The sequence below is a fragment of the Trachemys scripta genome, chromosome 1, assembly GCF_013100865.1.
Source record: "Trachemys scripta elegans isolate TJP31775 chromosome 1, CAS_Tse_1.0, whole genome shotgun sequence".
Lineage (NCBI taxonomy): Eukaryota > Metazoa > Chordata > Testudines > Emydidae > Trachemys > Trachemys scripta.
The window spans coordinates 286,253,361-286,275,394 of NC_048298.1; the positions used below are offsets into that span (position 1 = coordinate 286,253,361).

Genomic DNA, 22,034 nt, shown 5'->3' on the forward strand with positions numbered 1-22,034 from the left:
GTACTATAGTGCAATTTTTTTATCATGAAAGTTGAACTTGTAAATGTAGAATTATGCACAAAAAATAACTGCATTCAAAAATAATACAGTTTAAAACTTTAGTGCCTATGAGTCCACTCAGTCCTACTTCTCGTTCAGCCAATCGCTAAGACAAACAAGTTTGTTTACATTTGCAGGAGATAATGCTGCCCGCTTCTTGTTTACAGTGTCACCTGAAAGTGAGAACAGGCATTCTCATGGCACTGTTGTAGCCAGGATTGCAAGATATTTATGTGCCAGATGTGCTAAAGAGTCATATGTCCCTTCATGCTTCAACCACCCTTCCAGAGGACGTGTGTCCATGCTGATGATGGGGTCTGCCCGATAACGATCCAATCATCTGAGTCAGATGCCACCACCAGAAGGCTGATTTTTTTTTGGTGGTTTGGGTTCTGCAGTTTCTGCATTGGAGTGTTGCTCTTTTAAGACTTCTAATAGCATGCTCCACATCCCATCCCAATCAGATTTTGGAAGGCACTTCAGATTCTTAAAATTTGGGTCAAGCTCTGTAGCTATCTTTAGAAATTATCTTTAGAAATGTCACATTGGTACCTTCTTTGTGTTTTATCAAATCTGCAGTGAAAGTGTTATTAAAAGGAACAACATGCTAGGTCATCATCCGAGACTGCTATAACGTGAAATATATGGCAGAATGTGGGTAAAACACAGAGTAGGAGACATACAATTCTCCCCCAAGGAGTTCAGTCGCAAATTTAATTAACACATATTTTATTAACAAGCGTCATCAACATGGAAGCATGTCCTTTGCAATGGCGGCCAAAGCATGAAGGGGCATATGAATGTTTAGCATATCCAGAACATAAATACCTTGTATTGCTGGCTACAAAAGTGCCATGTGAACGTCTGTTCTCCCTTTCAGGTGCCATTGTAAATAAGAAGCGGGCAGCATTATCTCCCGTAAATGTAAACAAACTTATTTCTCTTAGCAATTGGCTGTACAAGAAGTAGGACTGAGTGGACTTGTAGGCGCTAAAGTTTTACATTGTTTTGTTTTTGAATGCAGTTATGTAACAAAAAAAATCTACATTTGTAAGGCGCGCTTTCACGATAAAGAGATTGCACTACAGTACTTGTATGCGGTGAATTCAAAATTATTATTTGTTTATCATTTTTACGGTGCAAATATTTACAATAAAAATAATATAAAGTGAGCACTGTACACTTTGTATTCTGTGTTGTAATTGAAATCAATATATTTTAAAATATAGAAAAACATCCAACATATTTAATAAATTTCAGTTGGTATTCTATTGTTTAACTGTGTGACTAAAACTGTGATTAATCACAATTAATTTTTTTGAGTCAATCACGCAAGTTAACTGTGATTAAGTGACAGGCCTAATTTTATTGCTCATTTACCCCTTTATCCCTTCTTCAGGTAAAACAAAAAACAGGAAAAACTGAAAAAAAGACACAGTAGTGAAACAATAATAGAGAACACAATGTGTTTGTCAGATTGACTTTACTTACAACCATTTACCTGAAGCCTATTGATATTGTTTGTATCGCTTCAAATAAAGGTTAATTAAATACAGAAAATCACTGTACATTTAAGTAAACTGGCTAAATGCTAAATGCTCTGGAAAAAATGTGCACGAAAGGGGCACATATCAAGGATATCTTCAGTACTAAACTGCAGTCACCAGCACATAATTTAGCCATGAACTGGGTCTGTGGGGAGTATTGGACATGAGCAGCTGCTTTTCCCCATACAGTTCTGGCCTCGTGGAGACCTGCTGTGTACGGACAATGTAGCCATAGCTGAGGAGTACTCCGTTTTCCAGCATTTTTGTCCACAATAGGAAAATGTAGAGATTTTCCTTTCAGATGATTTCTCTATACCATTTTGAGATAAGGGAGGGGCAGGGATAATGATCAAATACATTTCAATTTATTTTAAAGCAGGAAAACAACTATGCCCGCTTCTTTAGGTGAAACTGAATACTAATGGGACTCCTGAACTCTTCGCCTGTCTACACTCTTAATTCACCCTCTATTCTATTCAACATTACTTTGGCAGCTGCAATTTCTGTGGACGACGTATCTGTGGCATAAATAAATAGTCTTGAGATTATGGAAGCAGTCCTAATATTACCACACAGGATGGTATTATGAGTCACGATGATATTTTGTGTTTTGCTTAAAGCCCAAACTTCTGAAGTAATATTATTGTCAGAATCTCAGTTGTCATTTTTTTAAAGAGTAAGTTTCTGGCCCTAGTGCTTGCAGAGAAAACAAAAACCTTAAAGCCTCAAGAATCAGAAGGCAAATAAAAAGACCCCCACATTTATTATTTTTGAAAGAAAAGCTCATGATATTTAAGCCAATCATTTAATTTTTTGAGGCCTGATTCATGATTTAAAAAAAAAAAATTAATCCTTAGGGTTGGCTGTTCTGCAGCCCTGAGAAATTCCCCTGACGAAAACCTGAGGTTAAACAGATCTGCTCCATAGTGTACGGGAGTCACATTCCCTATGTCAGGTATCAGAGTAGCAGCCGTGTTAGTCTGTATCCGCAAAAAGAACAGGAGTACTTGTGGCACCTGCTCCCTGGCGGCTATGTGCAGTGGAGATGTGACATGCGTGTTTTGGGCCTTTTACAGCCAGGGGCTGCCCATGGGATTTGACTCAGGATTAATTCTAATATAGAAGTCATCCAGTAAGTGGCTAGCATCAGTTAGTATTGCCCTCAGAGGCAGTGCTCACCCACAGAGGGCCCTAAGCAGGAATATTTCCCCCCACACACACACACACACAAACTAATAATGAATAGGGGGCCCTCTTGAGCTGCTTGGGGCCCTAGGCAATTGCTCAGTCTGTTTATGCCTAGGGCTGGCTCTGATGGCCCTAGAGAAAGGTTTTGTGACAGCCCCTCTGAGGGGAGGAGTGTGCCAGGAAACCGGGGTGTGGTGTACGAATTAGAGCCAACGAGTGTCCCCCTCCCCTCCCATTCCACCAGGCAGTGGGAAGGGGCCTAGAGGTTGTGGCATTAAAAATAAACCCGCAAACAAAGAAAAGGGAGCGTGTGTGTGTGTGTGGGGGGGGTCACCTGCAGTGCCACAACCAACCCCTGTGTACCTTGGGGTGAAGGGGGAAGCAAAGGAAACTGCTGCGCCCCCCCCCCCCTCCCCTCAGTGTCACACAGCCCCAGAGCAGGATCTGCTGCTGCCTCAGGGCAGGAAACCTGTGGGGGCCCGCCCCTGCCATGGCTAGGGAGCGTCTCTAAAGAGGGGCGAAATGAGAGAGAAGAATGAAGGGAGTGTCTAAGCAGGAGAGAGCCAGCAGGGAGACAAGGAGGCAAAGGGGAAGTGCAGTATTGCCAACTTCAAGAGATCAAACATTGTGAGTCGGAGCTTCCAAAATCTTGGGATTGGCCCCCCAAAAAATAACATTTTAAAAAAAGATGATATTGTGTTTTTTAGGCCAGTCTCTTGATTTTGGGGGGAAAAAAATACAAAAAAACACCTGGCCCGTCCCCAGGGTGTGTGCATGTGACAATTAGTGTTGCCCACTCTTCCACATGTACCGGATAAGGTCATTCTGGCCCCCGCTGCAGGTGCTCTCACCCCCACATCTGCCCGTCTTCTGCCCAGCAATTAATCCTGTCCTCCAGACCCCCATCAGTTCAGTACCCCAGCCCCCATCATCACCATCCCATCAGTTCAATCCCCCTACACTATCGACCCCCACTGCCCTCAGTTTGCCCTCCCAGAACTCACCCAATCTACTCAGAACCGACCATCAATACAGCCCCTCCACCCATCAGTCCCCACCCTCCTCACTTCAGCCCCCTCAGGAAACCCCCAGGCCAGGGATTGGCAACCTTTGACACGCAGCTCGTCAGGGTAAGCACCTTGGCGGACTGGACCAGTTTGTTTATCTGGGGGGGGAGGGGGGGGAAGCAGCGGCCAGCACATCCCTTGGCCCGTGCTGCTTCCAGAGCCCCCATTGGCCTGGGACGGCGAACCGCAGCCAGTGGGAGCCGTGATCAGCCGAACCTGCGGATGTGGCAGGTAAACAAACCGGCCTGGCCCGCCAGCGTGCTTACCCTGGTGGGCCATGTGCCAAAGGTTGCCGATCCCTGCCCCAGGCCATAATTCAACCCTCCCAGCCTCATCTCTGTTCCTCTTAGGTCTGGTCTATACTACCCGCCTGAATCGGCGGGTAGAAATCGACCTCTCGGGGATCGATTTATCGCGTCCCGTTGGGACGCGACAATCGGTCCCCGAATCGGCGCTCTAACTCCACCAGCGGAGGTGGTAGTAAGCGCCGCCGACAAAAAGCCGCAGAAGTCGATTTTGCCGCCGTCCTCACAATGGGGTAAGTCGGCTACAATACGTCGAATTCAGCTACGCTATTCACGTAGCTGAATTTGCGTATCTTAAATCGACTCCCCGCTGTAGTGTAGATGTACCCTTAGGGTTCTGCACTCTCCCCAGGCCTGGGGGGCTGCGGTAAAGTCTCCTCTCCCACTTCCCCGGCTGACAGTGGGGAGCCCCAGCCACCCAAGGCTTACAGCAATTTTTAAGTAAAATTAAGCGTCACTCATGATCGAACTCTCAAATGTCAGAATTTGGGGGGAATATCCTGACATTTGAGAGTTCTATCGCGAGATCATGAGTAGGGCTTAATTTTACTTAGCGCGTCTCTTGTGATAAATTTGCGAGAGGTGGCGTGTCTGGATGTGCTGGCAAACAAGGAAGGAAATTGGAAGGGAAAACCAAATAAAAGAAGTGTTTGCAAATTACGAAAAGGGTTGTGTAAGAATTAAAACAAAAGGGAGTGCGGGGGTGGGGAAGAGAGGACAAAATAAAGGGAGTAAGCAACTTATCAAGGCAGAAAGATATGAACAGCTACAGGACTCCTCTGCAAGCCCTAATTTAGGGGTGGGGCTGAGATTCCTGGCTGTGCAATCAGGCCCATCAGGAGACATGTGGGGCCCAGTACATCTTGTTCACTGGGGCCCCACCTTCTCCCTTTTCACTCTATTTACACAGATGTGTTGAGCTCAGGGCCATGGTACAATTGTCTCCCTCTCATCTCACCAGCACTGCGCAGTGACCTGTGCCTTAGGAGACTGCTGTAATTTAAGGTACGTCTGCACTTTGAGCTGGACGTGTAAATTCCATCTTAAGGAGACAGATCAGCGGAAGCTCAATCAGAGCTTGCACACTAAAAACAGAAGGGTAGCTGCAGCAGCAGAAGGGGCTAGCCACCCCAGGTATGCACGAGTATCTTGGATGGGATTGTACTCAGGGTGGGTAGCCCCTGCTCCTTTACAGTCTGATTTTGGTACTCTAGCTCAATCAGAGCTAGTGAGGGCATGTTTCCTTAAGTTGGACATTACATTTTCAGCTCAAAGTGTGGCCATACCCTTAGAAAAGTTAGGCCAGGGCTTTCTAAGTTACCCAATGGGCTTCTCCAACCCCCAAAACACCCCAGGCTCAGCTGGGCATACAGGTGTATTAAAACCACCTTAGCTCACCCCCACCTGCTACCCCACACCGTGGGCTGTAAGTTTTGTGCTACATCTCCTAGTCTGCATCCTCACTGTAAAGAGGGCAAGTTACCTGTCTGAATGAAAGCAGCACCTGGGCCCTGGCCTAAACCCCCAGCTGTGCCAGCTAGCCGAGGTTTAAGCACCACTAAACTTGTGAGGGGGGTTTTCTGTGTGGATGGAAGTGGGATTAGGGGCAACATCTGAGTAAGAGCACAAGTTAACTCTGCAGTGAAGGCACACATAAAGGGACAGCACAGACTCTCACCCTGATTTTCTAGAAACTTGTGTAAAATGTGGGTTTAGGGGAATGTTTTTGTTTCCATTTTCTAACATGAAGGTGTATCCATTTCTAATGTTAAATTTCTTATTAATTAGGCTTTCACATTTCCAGTAATAAGAAAGATGATTTTTTTGCAATGCAAAAAATGGAAAAGGTCATGCTTTTGTCATTGCAACCCTCAAATTGAAGGTTTATATCCCTACAATTTTTATCCTACTCAATTTAACTGATGGTATCATTATCTTATAAATGTGGGGTGTTTTTAAATCATGCTAAGCTCTTTGTTTCCATGTTGCCTTGTGGTAACAAGTCCCTTAGCTTAACTAATTCATTTTGTTAAAATGTAATTTTTTTAAAATCAGTTTTAAAATTTGATGGCATTCATTGTAAATTGCTGAGAACATCAGTTTCATTGGCTTCTCCTTGTTCTTTGGTTATGAATGAGGATAAATAGGACGACCTGATTTTCCTTCCCAACACCATTCATTATTTTATACAATAATACTATGTCCCCTGTTACTCTTCTCCTTTTCAGACTAAAAACAATATTTCAGGTGGTGAAGTAATATCAATTATTGTTAATTATTATTAATATCAATGTCACTATAATATTTTTGGTATTATTTTGTATTCCAGTCTTTTTATTTCTTAACATTTTGTTTGCCTCTTTTGCTGCACTCTCACCAGCTGTCATCATGGTGTTTTCTACTTTTATTGTAGTTTTATTTTCTGTACTTTTCTTCAGGTACCATACACAATCTGATTGTTGGCTGCAAACTGCTGGAAATGGTTTATTCTTGTGGCCATGCTAATGTACCAGTGAAGTTAAAAATTTCTGAAGGGCTCACAGGAATTATTGGCTCCTATGAAAATGAAAAAGCACTTCCTGTTTTTAGTGACGCCTTTAAAAATATTTCACGTGTTTCCGCGCCTCTAAGGCAGATCCTTCCTTATCTCTGTTCCTGTGGCCCCTTCTCTCTTTCGGTAATTTTGAGTTAACTTTCGGTAGCTGTTCTCTTCTTGATTTACTGCCAAACCTCTCTGCAGAACAGGAAGTTATGCTATAACAGAGAGGACTCCTTTATTTTCTATGCTGCCTTTCCCTCCACTCTGTGTATTTATTTTCTTATTTTGGGCTCCAGCCATTTCTGAGGCTATGTGAAGCTGCATATACATGAACTGATCACTCGCAGATGCACATATGATTACAACGAGTTGCCTGCTGCCCAGAACTGGTATGGCAGGGTTAACACTGCTTCCTGGTTTTGTATTACCCTAAGAATTAATCACGTTAGTGCCTTTGAGTACCCTTTGAGATTTCCTGTGTACAGTGACAGTATAAGCTCAGGGCCTCAGGAAGAGAAAAGGCGGGTTTCCCCCACTCACGTCTCACCTGGAAGGGGATTTCCATCTTGCACAAATCTACTGCAGGACTTGCAATTATGCAGATATATAAGGCTCATAACAGTATGTCAGTATTTTGTATGATCTCTCTTGGGAGCTGTAAAAGGATTGTCCACCTCCGTAAGTAAATACTTAAGTCTTTGAGCTTATATTTATTTATGGAAACTGTATATACTTTGTATTTTGTAACTGTAAATGCTAACTTCTGGCTCTTTTACACACATAAATATTCCTAAATTAAGAGTGGTTTCTGCATTTCGATGGCTTTCCGCTTGTTGATATATAGTGATTTATTAAAAGTGTTGTGTGGAACTATAAACACCCTCTGTATTTTTTCTGGAGTTGATGCATGTCTTCGCTTAGTAATCTAACATAAGATGTTAAATACTTTCTGGCTTTTTTATCTCTTTTCAAAACTGCACATACCTCTTTACATCTCAAAAAATAAAATAAGAGTGATAGATAAGATCCAAAGGAGGTCAATGTGGGGAAAGTGGCAGTCTTTGCTAGTCGAAAACTGGGAATATATTCAGTTTATTTTCATTTTCAGATTTGAGTTTAATTTTTTGGTAAATTTTCATCATGATATTTTTCTATTCTGACCTGGCTTTTTTCCACGACTTGTGTTTTTTCATTTAATGTTTTTTTTCCCTCTCTTCTTTTCCTTTTCTTAGCTGTTCCCACCACTCTTTCCCCTATTTGATCCTCCCCTCCCTTCATTTTATGCTTCCTTTCTTTTCTTTGGATACAGTCTGTGGCATGGGTTCTTCTTATTATCCAGCTTTGTGTACTGAGTGTTTCAGAGGGTTTGCAGAAGAGAGTGAATTTGCAGGATTGGTCTTCAAACCTGCATGGATTTACAAACCTTCATTGTTTACTGCAATGATCTGCTCTCTAATAAATCTTTTCTGATGAAGGAATTGGCAGTTGCACATTCTATGGAGCATTAGGATTATCAAGGTAAGATATTTCAAACTTTAACAACCATGATACATTATAGAGAACCTAACATACAGCTTTGCTTGTCACACAATGTGCTGTATAGCAGTACCCAGTGTTTTGTGAATATCTCAAGGAGCAGTCATCAAATTCCACTCTAATGTATTTGCAATAAAAGTAATGCCAGTGCAACACCGTTGATTTCAATGGAGATATACGATGAAAAACTGGCCAAATGCACTAGTGAATCAGCTTTATTATGTGCATTTGTGCACAGCCTCATAATTGCCCTAGTGGATTTCTTTCTGTACACGCACATCTTAATGACTGTGCTGGTAGATATTTCTCCTTCAACAGGCATCCTCCCTCCCTCATTTCACGGGTGGTGTTTTCTTTAGGAAGGAGGGCCGATGTGGGAGTCAGTGACCCCTGCTTGCCCTCCCCCTCTCATCTGTATGAGGTAAGAGGGAGTTGCAGTTTCCTGTCTTGTCCCAGACAGGTTTCCTTTTGTGGGGTATGATGTTGCCTATAATTCAGCTGGGATCTTCTGATAGGCAGACAGGCCAGGCACTCTCCATTGGGAGCAGCAGGGCAAGGAAGGTGCCTCTGCAACTGCCACCTTATGATTGCCACTTGTAACTTTAGCTACGTTCTGAGTTCTCTGGTGACAGCTTTTGGGTCTTTGGCCTTGACCTACCTCACTCAGTTTCATTAGCAAGCAGATTTCCCTACTAGGTATCATCAGTTGTATGTAATAATACTCCTAGGAAGATTGAGAGTCATAAATCCTGTGACAGACACTGTTACCAACTGTCAGGTTTTGATCATGAGTCCTAGCTTATTTCAAGTAGACCAGTCAAGTCCTCTGCGTTTGATAGCACGAATGAAATTGTTTATGTATTCTGTACATAGGGTTACCATTCGTCCGGATTCCCCCGGATATGTCCGGCTTTTTGAGCTAAAGGCTTAGGTAGGGGGTGGGGTTCTGGAGGGCAGTTAGGAGCAGGGGTCCCAGGAGGTGGCAGTCAGGGGTCAAGGAGCGGGGGGGGTGGGTTGTGTCGGGAGTTCGGGGGTGGGGGGCTGTCAGGAAGTGGGGAGTGGTTGGATGGGGCGTGGGAGTCCCTGGTGTCTGTCTGGGAGTGGGAGTGTGGATAAGGGTTGGGGCAGTCAGGGTACAGGTAGGGGATAGAGTCCTAGGGGGCCAGTTAGGATGGGGGGAGGGTTTCAGGAGGGGGCAGTCAGGGGACAAGAGGCAGGGAGGCTTAGGTAGGGGGTGGAGTCCTGGGGGGCACTTAGGTGCAGGGGTCCCAGGAGGGGGCAGTCAGGGGACAAGGAGCGGGGGGAGGGTTGGGAGTTCTGAGGGGGGGAAGTGGGAGGGGCAGGGGAGGGGCTAGACGGGGCTCCTCCCTTCCTCTTTTTTGCTTGCTGAAATATGGTAACCCTACTGTACACAAAGAGAAAACAAGCACTTTTAGTCAGGATGACATTAAATTCCATTTGAGGGAAACAACAATAAAGAAGGAACAAACTGGAAGTCCCCATGAGAGACAGAATGAGTACAGACTGTTTCTCTGTAACACCCTATGATGATTTGGGGAATCTGTCTATATACAATTTATGAATCCTGTTTCAGATTATGAACTCTGTATGTATCTTTACCAAACTGCACACTTCATTTTGATTGTAAGGCTAGTCTGTCTTCTCTGTTGTTTTTTTACTTCCATTTTGGGATGAAATTCCAAGAGGTGATGACACAGGGCTAGCAATGGAAGGTTAGTCTTCTATTCAAATGGGAAAAATCTGGAAAAAAGAAGGTAGCAAAACTAAGAAACCCCGGTTCTGCCAGGAAACCTAGTATTCAGGCAACAGATCACCTGGTGGTGGACTTTGAACATCTGACAAGGTCACATGACAGAGGAAACTGCAACTTTATAAAGACTCTCAGTAGCCATTTTAGAAAGAGGGGGAAGAGACCAGAAGCAGAAAGCAGTGCTGTGCAAGAACAGAAAGGTGAGGATCCTGGATACCCTAGAGCAGCTTTAGCAACCTGAGGACACCCATTTTTATTTACATTTTTTTTGCAGACCCCCCAAGCTCCCTGCTCAGCCCCAGGTGCTGCCACCCACTCTACCCCTTTCCCCAAGGCCCCACCCTGCCACAACTCTTCTTGCCCCTGCTCCACCTCTTCCTCTCCTCTTCCCCACCCCTTTCTGCCCCTCCTCCGAGTGTGCCTTGTCACATCTCCTCCCCCTCCCTCCCAGCACCTCCTGCACACCTATGAACAGCTGTTCCCCGGTGCGCAGGAGGCACTGGGAGGGAGGGGGAGGAGTTGATCAGCAGGGCCAGCAACCCCAGACATGATTCTGCCCCCTTCCCCAAGCCTGCCCCATCCCTGTTCCTCCCCCTCCCTCCCAGAACCTCCTGCACATTGCTGAACAGCTCTTCCCCGTATACAGGAGGTGCTGGGAAGGAGGGGGAGGTCCTGATCAGTGGTGCCCGCAGCCCCCCCCTTGAGTACCCTTGCAGACCCCCAGGGATCCAGGGACCCCAGTTTGAGAAACATTGCTCTAGAGGTCTCTGACCTAAGCCCTAAGAGTGCTGGAGACAGGGAAGGGTATGTAGATATTTCATTGTTTTATCTGAATATTAGATCTCTTGGGCCACCTAAAGTAAAGAGTCACTGTTTTAGAATCCCTTTTGCAAAGTCTGTGCAGTATGTACTTCAACTATCACGTGTTCCTGGAGAGGTCGCTATAAACCAGAGTGTCCACAATGTTGGAGCTCTGGAAATGGGTGTGCTTAAGCAACAGGGATATTTTGGGGCTCAGCACAGGTCTTGGGGATCTTGGGCAGCTGGCCTATGAGGTCCCATTTCCATGAAGCGCTAATAGGAAGAGAGCCTGTGTCTAAGAATTGTGCCAGAGAGGTGAAGGAAAGAGCAGTGTTGGAGCCTACTCAGATCAAAGGAAGGTTCAGAGTACACAAATCCAGCATGGTGGGATCCAAACACAGCAACTTGGTGAGTGTTCAGTAGGGGGAGTTCCACTAGGACTATGACACACCAGCTTTGAAAAAGGTGACAATGAAAACCAGGAATGTTCTTCATTTATCATGTGGATTTGGAGCTAGGTTTCAATGTCCTCCAGAACAGGGGTTCTCAACCTTTTTCTTTCTGACCCCCTCCTCCCACCGAACATGCTATAAAAACTCCATGGCCTGCCTGTGTCACAATAACTCATTTTTTGCATATAAAAGCCAGGGCCGGTGTTAGGGAGTAGCAAGCAGAGCAATTGCCTGGGGTCCCATGCCACAGGGCCCCTGCAAAGCTACATGGCTCAGGTTTCAGCTTCAGCTCCGTATGGCAGGGCTGAGGGTCCTGGGCTTCAGCCCCATGTGGCAGGGCTTCAGCTTTCTGCCCTGGGCCCCAGCAAGTCTAATACTGGCCCGTCTTGATGGACCTCCTGAAACCTGCTCGTGGTCCCCCGGGGGCCCCGAACCCCTGGTTGAGAGCCACTGTTCCAGAGCATACAGTTAAAAAAGAGGCACCAAGTGCTTCATGGAGCTGTACCTCAAGTTCACCTTAGAAGCTGTATTTGGGAGGAAAGGAGCCCATGTCATTAAAATGCATTTGTGAAAGCCAGATTATATTGTGGGCCATACTTTTAACATCTCAGATCTGGAGAAAGTCAAAAAGAATGAAGTAGGGGGATTTAAACACAAGCAGAACAATTCCCTTCTGTTTTAGATACCTTTTGCTCTGACCACTGGATGCAATGGAATATATATTTGAAATTACATTACTTTTCAGTATGTTAATTCCTCTAACCACTAAACAACAAATAATAAGTTGTAACTTTGCCTATTTAGACTAACAATGTTCTCTTTTTCTTTGAAGGCATTTTATTCAATATCTGGTACCTTTAGGACTCCTTAAATCAACTGGAAGATGGCAGAAGCAGTATTGATTGATCTGTTCAGTCTACAAATGAACTCACAAAATAATGGCATTCAGAAGTTATTATGTAGCACACTAGAAAGGATTGAAAAAGGTTTCTCTGCCAGTGCTCCATTTGTTTACATAATGTGCTACCAAACTCCAAGAAGTGAAAGGAGCAGTGAACAAGATTCGGTACTTAAAGTAATCAGCAGTTTTCAGACTCTAAAGAAAGGAATTGAGGTTGTGTGCAAGACAAGTACAGCTGCTGCCTTGTACACCATTAAACAAAAACTAGATGAAAAGGATTTAAGCATCATTAAAATCATTTTACCAGTACAAAGGAAAGCCTTAATGGAAGTGTTTATAGACCACCTATTCACTGCTGTTTACCAGTTTCAGTTTGAGGATTTTGGGATGGATTGTGAAGGAAACAACCTCCAACAAATAGCTGAACCTCAGAGCGACATACAAACACTTCCTGCCCATGAGATGGAACTCATCAGGAGTGAGATTCAGACATACTTGGAAAGTCTGCCAGATCTGAAAGGGAAGCTTACCATTCTAAAATCTTCCTTGATCCCAGGTAAACTGGAAAACAGATTTTGTGGATTTTTTTAAACCTATTTCATTCAGTTTTCAGTTTACAGATTCTTCTACTTCAGGGGTTAGCAACATGAGGCCCCAGGGGTGAATTTTTCACCCCCAAAATATTTCTCTGCTGCTGTGATATCCCTATAGCCAGCCCGGGGAGAAGTCCCCAGTACAGACATCAGATAAGATAGCCATAGATTGTCCTATGCAGCCCGCCCTTGTAAGTCCAGGCACAGAGGGTATAGAAGGGGCCTAAAGGGGTAGGCCTTTAGCACTCTGGGGATTCTGAGTGGCACTCCTGAATAACTTAGATCAGTCCCAATGGATGCCTAAATCACAGTCCAAAATTGGGAAGCAGTCCAAAATTGGGAAGGAGCAGATGTGGCTTAAAGAATTGCACAACAGAGGGTAAGATTCTATGTGTTCGGTGTTAGTGCTGACGCAGAAAACAGAGACACCGTGTCAGCTGATGGGGTCAGTAGCAATCATTCTTATGGGGAAGAAGCAAAAACCAAACACCACTCTGAGTGGAGCCATAGAGCACAATGCTCTCCTTAATCTAACAGCTCTCCATCTCAGCACTTGTGAGATCTAAGCGGCCAAACGAGGGCTGTGTCATGTGTTGAAGTTCTGGGTAGGAAGGGGTGGGCAAGGGGTTCCCTGTTTCCTGCTCTGCCAGCACTCGCACCTTACATTTAATTAAATCTTTGGATATTGTGTTTTCCTGCACTATTGGAGAGGGGCATCTCACGGTTTAGATAAAAACAGCCTACTTACTTTATATTCCGGCTACTTGGAATGACACTCCCCAAATCAAAGAACTGAATTGTTGGAAGATCTCTATCTGGCTATATCCTGTATCTGTTTGGATGTTCAGATAACAAATATGGACTGCTGAAACTATCTTAGAGAACACATCCACTACGTGCCTTAGCCAGTCAGAAAATCAGTTATACCTTACAGTAGTGGTTCAAAGACTTGCTACCTCATTTTTCTTTAAGTACATTATTCCCAGCTCGAGAAGAGGGATTTTTCAATTTGAGTTTTCCTGGAATTCTTCCTTTGGGGGCAGGAGATTATAGCACAGCATCCCTTGTGGCAGAGGAGGTAGAGGATGTGGTTGCAGAGAATGCACAGGGAATTCTTTATTCAGGGTGCCTGGTCTCTCACTGTCAGTCAGGTGTACGCACACACACACTTTGTAATTCTCCTTAGCTATCTAGGTCACAGATACACGCATGGTCTTCACCTAAAACTTAGGCCGACCTAGCTATATCACTCACGGGTGCAAAAAATTCACTCCGGTGTGGGAAGTAAGTAAGCCAACCTAAGCCCTGATATTGGCACTGCTAGGTTGATGGAAGAATTCTTCTGTTGATCTAGCTAGCACCTCTTGAGGGGGTGGATTAACTACAACGATGGAAAAACTCCTAGTGTCACCATAGCACATCTGCAGCACCATAGATGTGTTGCTGTGGCGTCTGTAGTGTAGACACACCCACAGTCCAGTGGCATAGATAGGAGTGGAAATTTGGGTGGGCCCCAATTTTCAGGTGGACGGGCAATGACAGACAGTGCTAGCTCAGCTTCTTCCCGAACGCTACACCCTCTTCCTAGTCCTGGTGTCCCCAGACATAGGACTTCACCTGGCAAGCTGGGCACGTGCATGGAGCGGCTCAGAAAATGGCCAGGCAGAGCTGCCAGATCATAGCTTTCTGAAGGGCTGGCACATAGCTCCATCCCAGGTGCCCGAGTGATGATCTGGGTTGCTGTGGCAGCACTATACCCCTGCTCAGATTTGGGTGGACCTGGATGTTAAGTGTGTGGGCCGTGGCCATGCCCCTGCCATAGCCTCTGCTGCAGATTGTCACCACATATGTGCATATAAATCCTGGATTGGGTGAAGCAATCATGGAATGGATTTTTATTATAGCACAAGGAATGGGTCTCCCTGCACATATCCACCTAGCAGAAGACTGGTTCTCCCTAAACCTGCAGTTCTTTAGAGATCTCCAGTGGAGGGAAGCGCTATTTGCCCAAAAATCCCTTGCCACTGCCCTGCTGCTCAGCTTCCCCACCATGGCTTCTGTGGTTCCTGGACAGTATTTCACCTGTTGGAGCTGTGTTCCAGGGACCCCTCCACTGCAGGTGCTCCTAGAAGGAGGAGTTGCTAGAGACTTGGACACCAGTAATTTGCTTGGGTTTACCCTGGAAGTTGGAAGAGGGTAATATTAGATCTAGCAGAGAGCCTGCTGACTCACATCCCGTGACCTGGAGCTCTGTGGAGTCCAGGGGTAATGTGGTCACAGGGAACGTGCCCCTGTCCTGGCTCTTACTCACTCCACACTTTACCCTGGCAAGAGTCACAGTTTTTCTCACTTGCCTGCCAGAAGGAAAAGGGAGCATGGGATCCTTGTTTTTAAATGTCATCATTAAATAAGCATCAGCCATCCAACAATCTGACTGGCTAATACCAATTCCACTTGACAGAATCTGGTATAATTTTCAGGTTTCCCATTTGTTTCAAACAAATTCTCTCTCTTCACCAGGTCACATCTTCCTACATGGGTTCACCACAAGGACAGGTGGGATCTCTTATATACCAACGCTCAGCTCCTTCAACCTCTTCAGCAGTGCTAAGCGGAGAGATCCAAAGGCTGTGGTTAAAGAAAACCTACGCAGGTTAGCTAATGCTGCAGGTTTTGACCCGGAGACATTTCACCGTGTGAAGGTATGTTATCAGATAGCAGTGCACTCCTATATTAACTAATCAGAGCTTGCTTTGTGTAGCAGTGAATGTTTTGGTTTTTTTAACTGTGCATTAGTCTTCTCTTCCTAGCAAGAGGTTATAAGTTGTAGGACAACTTTTTAAGACCGTTATTGTGGCAGTTTAACATGATGAAACTGTCATCATAGCTGTCAACACGCTTGGTACTATATAGAGAGGAAGATTCAGTCCCTCTCCCAAGAAGTTTGTTCTAATGGATCATACAGTTAGTTCAGTGACATAATACCATATATGACCAGATAAAGATCCAAAATCAAAGTGGTGCAGATATCTTTTTACTTAAAAAATTCATTTCTTTCTCAGACGGATGGGGTTGCACACCAGAGGTGTGTTTTAAGAAGAGATCCGAAAGCAAAGACAGTGGTTGTTTGTTGAACAAGAAGAGGGATGGAGTACTAAACATAAGGGTTGGCCTGAAGAGGGTGAGAACAAGAGAGCTGGAGAAAGGGCATTCAGCAAGTATGAATTAATTTTTTTTTCACTGCCTTATAACTGTGCTTCATCTGTCTTTGTACTGACAGGTCAATCATGCCAGTGATGTTTGGATTATGGGAAAGCCCGAGCCTGACAGCTATGATGGAATAGTAACGAATCAGAAAGGTGTTACAATAGCCGCTCTCGGCGCTGACTGCATACCTGTGCTTTTTGCTGATCCTGTCAAAAAAGCATGTGGAGCTGCTCATTCTGGTAAGGGCATTTAGTATTCATTTCACATAATCAAAGTAATATAATACTAGGAGAGTACTGGGAATGGATCCCTTGAATAGTAAACGGGATTAATAATCAAGTAGTAAGGTTGGGTTTAGTGAGAGCCAGTGAGTGAAGGATTCCGGGATGAATCCCTTAACTCTTCCTTTCCAGGCTTCCTAATATAGTTCTTTTTCAAAGATGTAGAACTCTTCTGAAGAGCATGTAATAGTTAGCTGGATTCCAGTCAAACACACTTGCAACTTTACCTGTTTCTAACAAGGTTTGTGTTTGTGAATTGCCCAGTTTTTGGTGTGAGCATCAAACTTTTCAATCAGATTGTGCCGGAGGTCCGTGGATCTAACAGCTCTTAGGAGGCCCATCAGCGTGGAGCTTCCCTCTGCAGGCTTTATACATACAGGAAGGATGTATATGTGTAGGGAGCTACACCGTGTGTGTGTGTGTGTGTGTGTGTGTTATGCGTGGGGGAAGTGAGTGGTGATGGGAACGAAGCAAGGATAAAAGGGAAGCTTTTATCCACGTTGACAATTTTAAGAGGTTGAAGATTTTATATCTCGAAATGTTAAGTGTTCAAAGTTTAATGTGGATAAGAGTTTGTGCATGCTCTGTCCCTTTCTATGTTCCCCTTTCAGTTACCTGCTCCCCCCTTACCGGACCCCCCAAGCTGCTCCATCCTGTCCATTCTCTGCCAGTCTCCTGTGCCCTCTCCATGCACCCCCTCCATCTGCTTCACCCTCCCATTCCAAGACCAGGTAGCATGTCACCCAATCCCCTCTCTCCAATCCGCATACCTTGTATTCTACCATGTCCCTGACCAGTCACATATTCTCTCCCCCATCTCCATCCTTCTGGCGCTCCCCAAATCCATGCCTGAAGTCAGTAGCAGGTCAAATTATTTTGATAAAAATTTAAAAATAGGTTTAAACCTTGCTCTGTATACCCCTAAATACCATTCTGTGGCCCAGACTGCAGCCAGGGGTCACAGAAAAGGAGGGGAGAAAAAGAAACAAAATACCTTTGCCTCTACATTAAGGCACACTCAGTTCTGTGCAAAGCCTGTCTTGAGCTCTGTGTAAGGTACAGGGAGTCAGAGCTAGGTTTTCTTCCTTGTAGTCCAAACAATCCTGGCATGCAGCACAGTTTACACTTGCTTCAGCCAAGTAGCACAGATAAGGAGATTTTTTTTTTCCCATATAAAATGTTTTTTCCCTTCTCTTTAAATAATATTTTTCCACAGTGCTGTCATGTGAGATTGTAAAGAAACCTTTACAGTATTTAACCCATGAGATATTGCAGCACAGAGTGAACAGTGAGGTGTAATTTAATGGTGTAAAATCAGGGCTGGCAGCAAGGCATTCCTGAGTTCTAAGCCCACTTGTAATATTGACTTCCTCTGCCCTTGGGCAATTAAAGGTTCCTTTTTTCTTCAGTTTCCCCATCTCTAAAATGGTAATACGGCTACTTCATAAGAAAGCTCTGTGCACTGTTAATGTTTGCTAAAAGCTAATTATTCCTCCATGTATTTGGCTTGTAGATCCTTAATAATAATAATAATTAATAATAATTAATTTTCTTTAACCATTCAATTTAAAAATAAACTTGCAGGATTTTTTCCCCTTATGTTTTTTCCTAGGATGGCAAGGAACTTTGTTAGGAGTTGCTATGGCTACAGTAAATGCTATGATAACAGAATATGGCTGTAATGTTAAGGATATACTTGTGGTGCTGGGCCCATCTGTTGGACCGTGCTGTTTTACACTTCCTCAGGAATCAGCAAAGGAATTTTACAATCTTGATCCAAAATGTGTCAGACAGTTTGAATCTCCAACTCCCTATGTTGATATTAGAAGGGCAACACGGTAAGTCTGATGTGTGTTTTTCTATGCTATAGTTTGTTGTGCTAAGCAGCCTAGGATGAGGACAAAAGAGTGAATCAGAAGAAATTTAGGTTCTAGTCCCAGTTAGTCACTGATATGGAGTGTGATCCTGCTGGGTAGGAGTTGAGGACCCCCAGAATTTCATGGAGCATTGCAGTATCAAGCCCTTAATGAATGAACCTAGGGACGATATTTGCTCACCTTGTGTACCGCTCAATCCCACTTGAAAAACTGGGTGGGATGGACACAAAAAATATCCCCACTGCCTCCAAGAACACTGTTGAGATGAGTTCCTGTCTGCATCCTGTAAAACTTGCCCATACCGGTATTGCCCTGGCCTCTTCTTTTGTCATTCAGTGTTGCACACATTCTAAAACAATATGCATTTCCTCACCTTTTGGGGGCGAAGCCAGACTTTGAGGCACCTGCTCCCCTACTTGGTGTAAACTTTGCTTGTGCCAATCAGAAACGAACACAAACAGGTTTTGGGCCCCGTCCCCTATGACACTTCTATGATGTCATAGTTGGTACTTTATGGGCCTGCTGCCATGTGCAGGCAGGGAGAGGAGAAAAAAAAATGAATCCTGTGTATCCTGTGTACACCCGTAACCGAGTCTGATCACCTCGAAGCCTCTCTCTCAGCTCACGTGTTTCAAACAGAGTGTCTACGTTTGCCGGTCGTTATGCATTGGTTTGTATTTGTAAGTATCAGTTATTACTAAATGCTGCATCTTTGTTTATAAATATTGTTAGTAGATATTTTAGTCATTGTGTGTTTTAAGTTTCATTAACTCTATTAGCTAATCAAACGCTGCTCCCTTACCCCTTGTAATTATCCCCAATAAAACTTTAAATTTATTAATTTTAGTTGTTTGTGTGTGTGTCTGCAGTTTGCATCGTGACCCATACTCTCCTTGCATCCCTTACCAATATAGTCTATTGCCACATGCAGCCTGGTAAATAACAGGCCTGGATTTTCTTTCGCCCCCGCGTGCCCGTGGCAATCCACATGGCATCACGAACAGGATGCAAGGGAGTTGGGCCATGCCCGTGGCACGCTGCAGACCGCGCAGATGATGAAACTGGACAGTTCCAACATTTACAGTTTCACCTTTTTACTAGCCAAAATTCGACTGATCCAAAAATAGAATGGATCTGTTCCCTTGGCTCAGGTAAAACTCTAAAAGGCAATACTGTACCATTAACCCTGGCAGATACGGGATGCCTCCTTCGGTGCCACCCGAGCTTTAGGTGTCAGCCAGCCGATTGTTCCCTACAGCCTCAGTGCACAGAGACTGTGAAGAACCTTGGTGCTCCAGATCCCTCTCAGCTTTGGAGAGAGTGTAGCCGCATTGTTAGAAACGGAGGTACCGTTTCCAAATTGATTCCCCCACCTCGGGTAATACCTGCTGATCCGGCACACAAATTATTATGCCAGATGATAAAAGAATTAGATTTAATTAAGAAAACCAAAAAATTGCGACCCGATGAATATAAATCTGAGGATGTTTCCACCGTCCTGTTTAACATGATATGTAAGGCCCTCGATCTGTGCTCTGTCCTCCACGGGGGCACAATGTTTGCAGCTAAACAGGCAGCCCCAGGCTCTCCTAAAGATGATAATGAGGAGAAGACAGAAAAGGTAGAGCCCATCACTACCTCCCCCTCCCCAAGTCCCTCTCAGAAAATTTTGCCACCCCCATATGAAGCTCCTAAAACTCCTGTGTATCCAGCTCTGCCAACAGCCCCAGAATTTACTGAATCTGAAACTGTAGCAGAAGCTTTGCTTATTGCGATAACTAAAACTAAAATAGATGCACAAACAGGCAACACCACACAGGTTACTGAACTGCGAACACATACTAAGGCCGAACTTAAAGAGTTTTTAAAGGAAACGCAACGAAAAGCTGATAAGGCACCAATGGTTTGGGGCGGGCGGCTAGCCTTAGAACACGGAGCAGAATTGGTGGACCGTGAGGACGCTGGCATCTTAGCCAAAACGGCCAATTGGGCACGAGGCTTCCCAGGTCATGCTTTATTAAATAATCGCATTTGGCCATGACACCATATACTGAACTTTGCTTTCCTGGATAACAACATTACAAGCAAAGTTTTGTTATGCTTTGCATGTGTTGCCAAAGTATTGAGTTTCCTCTAATAGCAAGTCAGGACAGAACTAACTCTTCTAATTTCAAATGTTGCTATATTTCAGCTATTTTATGCCTTAAGAGTAGCTTCTTTGTTCTATATACATGTTCAAGCTTAAGTATGTGTCCTAAAGACTGAGCAAACCCACTTACTTTAATCTAAAGAAAAAATGGTATTAACACAGTTTGTCTTGCACTATTGCAATAGCAGTAACACACTGGCTTAAGGAACGTGCCATTTGATAAAATATTCCATCTTTTCTTTTTCTTCCTTTCTTTAAGAATTCTTCTAGAGACTGGAGGGATTCTGCCTCAGAACATACAGGATGATTCTGTCACTGACCACAACCAAAGTCTCACTTTCTGCACAGCATGCCACCCTGATACATTTTACTCTCACGTTCGCGATGGCACTAACTTTGGCACACAGATTGGCTTCATATCGATCAGAGACTGAGGTAGCATCTCTTATCCTTGGGTAGTAACCGGGCAATAACTGTTAGCATTGCCTGACATCTTACTCTCCTGATAGTAGGCCTCTCCTCTTTCCTTCACCTGATAAGTTCTGAGGAAGAAGTGGACTCATCATAGGGATTTGTACCTGTGGGGATGCCTTGTTCCCCTGTGGGAGGCGAGACCAGCAGCCGGATGAAAGAGCCAGAGACAAGGTTGCATGGGGAAGTTCTCATGGAAAGTGGAGATCTGTGGGAACTAGACCATCTGTGCACAACACCCCCAAACCTTTCTGAATTATACCAGCAACATGGCTCCATTGTCTGACTTCCATTTTCTACCTCCCATATTCCCAGACCTCTGTAGTGTGGGAAAGCCCTGAAGAGAGTTACTGCTTCTCTCAGAGCAGCAGTAACATTCAGTGCAAGCTGCAACATCGATTGTGCTGCCCTGAAAGCAGAGCATGCTGTGCAGAGCTGCTATTTCCTCGACTCCTCTCCGTCCCGGGTCATGTTCCTACCAACTTCATGAAGCTGGGCTTCTGCACTGAAGCCCCCGGTATCTACACAATGGGGAGGTATTTTCAAATCCTTCTTTCCTCTCTATGTGCCCACTCCTCCACCCTTTCTGCTCAGACTGATTTCCCAGTGCACTAAGCAGCCAAGAGCTTCGTTCTACTTAGTAATCGGACAGCTGGCAGGCACCAAGAAGTCAGTAAAAAGGAGTGCAAGCTCTAGCTGTGGGCATGCCATTTTAAGAGACACAGAATCAGAGGAGAGGGACATATTGGAGAGGGGATGTTTCTTTTCTATTTTGTATATTTCTTGGCTCTCAGCTTCCCCCGCTTGTATGCTGGGTGGTCTGAAATGTTTAAGCTCATTATGAAAGTTGCAAAGGGATCATTTGAAATACATAACCAAAGTTTCATGATTTCGTTTCTGTTTATTTTTTCCCAGTGGATTTTAATTTAAGATGACTAATGTTCCTAAGCTATCTTCACTGGACACCAAGTCCTTTCTTAGTGAACAAGGTCTGAACAATCAGTGAAATTGCAAATGTATACAATTCAAAGTAAGCTTGATGGCTCCTCTCAGCATCTTGGTCTCACTATATCTCATACAGTTTGACCAGCAGGAATCCCGAGCTTCCATACATTCATCTAAAATCTCCATTAACTTTCTTTCCCCAGTTAGGCCTTTACAGTTCAAGCGAGGTTCAAAGCTGGAGAAGGTCAAGTGAGAACTCCTCTTGTGCATAGGCGGCGGGCTATATTCTTTTGTGGTGCCCAAGCTCCAGCAATATTCAGGGCCGGGGGCCCAGCTCCAGCAATATTTGGAGCTGGGTCTCTCCC

At 44.5% G+C, this 22,034-nt stretch overlaps 1 protein-coding gene across 6 annotated transcripts; it reads left to right on the plus strand.

The window, feature by feature from the left end:
* Positions 1 to 6,790: 6,790 nt before the first annotated feature.
* Positions 6,791 to 21,613, plus strand: LACC1 (laccase domain containing 1). Of its 6 annotated transcripts, none has more exons than XM_034758435.1 (7): positions 6,791 to 7,363; positions 7,995 to 8,203; positions 12,078 to 12,702; positions 15,260 to 15,441; positions 16,020 to 16,185; positions 17,840 to 18,065; positions 20,513 to 21,613. In XM_034758435.1, exons 3-7 carry the CDS (start codon positions 12,129 to 12,131, stop codon positions 20,685 to 20,687), a joined length of 1,323 nt encoding a protein of 440 aa, XP_034614326.1. In that variant the 5' UTR covers positions 6,791 to 7,363; positions 7,995 to 8,203; positions 12,078 to 12,128; the 3' UTR covers positions 20,688 to 21,613. The 6 variants fall into 6 exon arrangements, with proteins under 6 accessions (XP_034614326.1, XP_034614328.1, XP_034614325.1 ...); XM_034758437.1 differs by having other exon boundaries at positions 8,161 to 8,203; XM_034758436.1 differs by having other exon boundaries at positions 6,792 to 6,823.
* Positions 21,614 to 22,034: the final 421 nt, after the last annotated feature.

Coding starts and splice junctions, on each gene's coding strand:
- LACC1 (XM_034758435.1), top strand. CDS start 12,129: ATGGCAGAAGCAGTATTGATTGATCTGTTCAGTCTACAAATGAACTCA. Junction 12,703..15,259: donor AAAATCTTCCTTGATCCCAG/GTAAACTGGAAA, acceptor TCTCTTCACCAG/GTCACATCTTCCTACATGGG. Junction 16,186..17,839: donor ATGTGGAGCTGCTCATTCTG/GTAAGGGCATTT, acceptor GTTTTTTCCTAG/GATGGCAAGGAACTTTGTTA.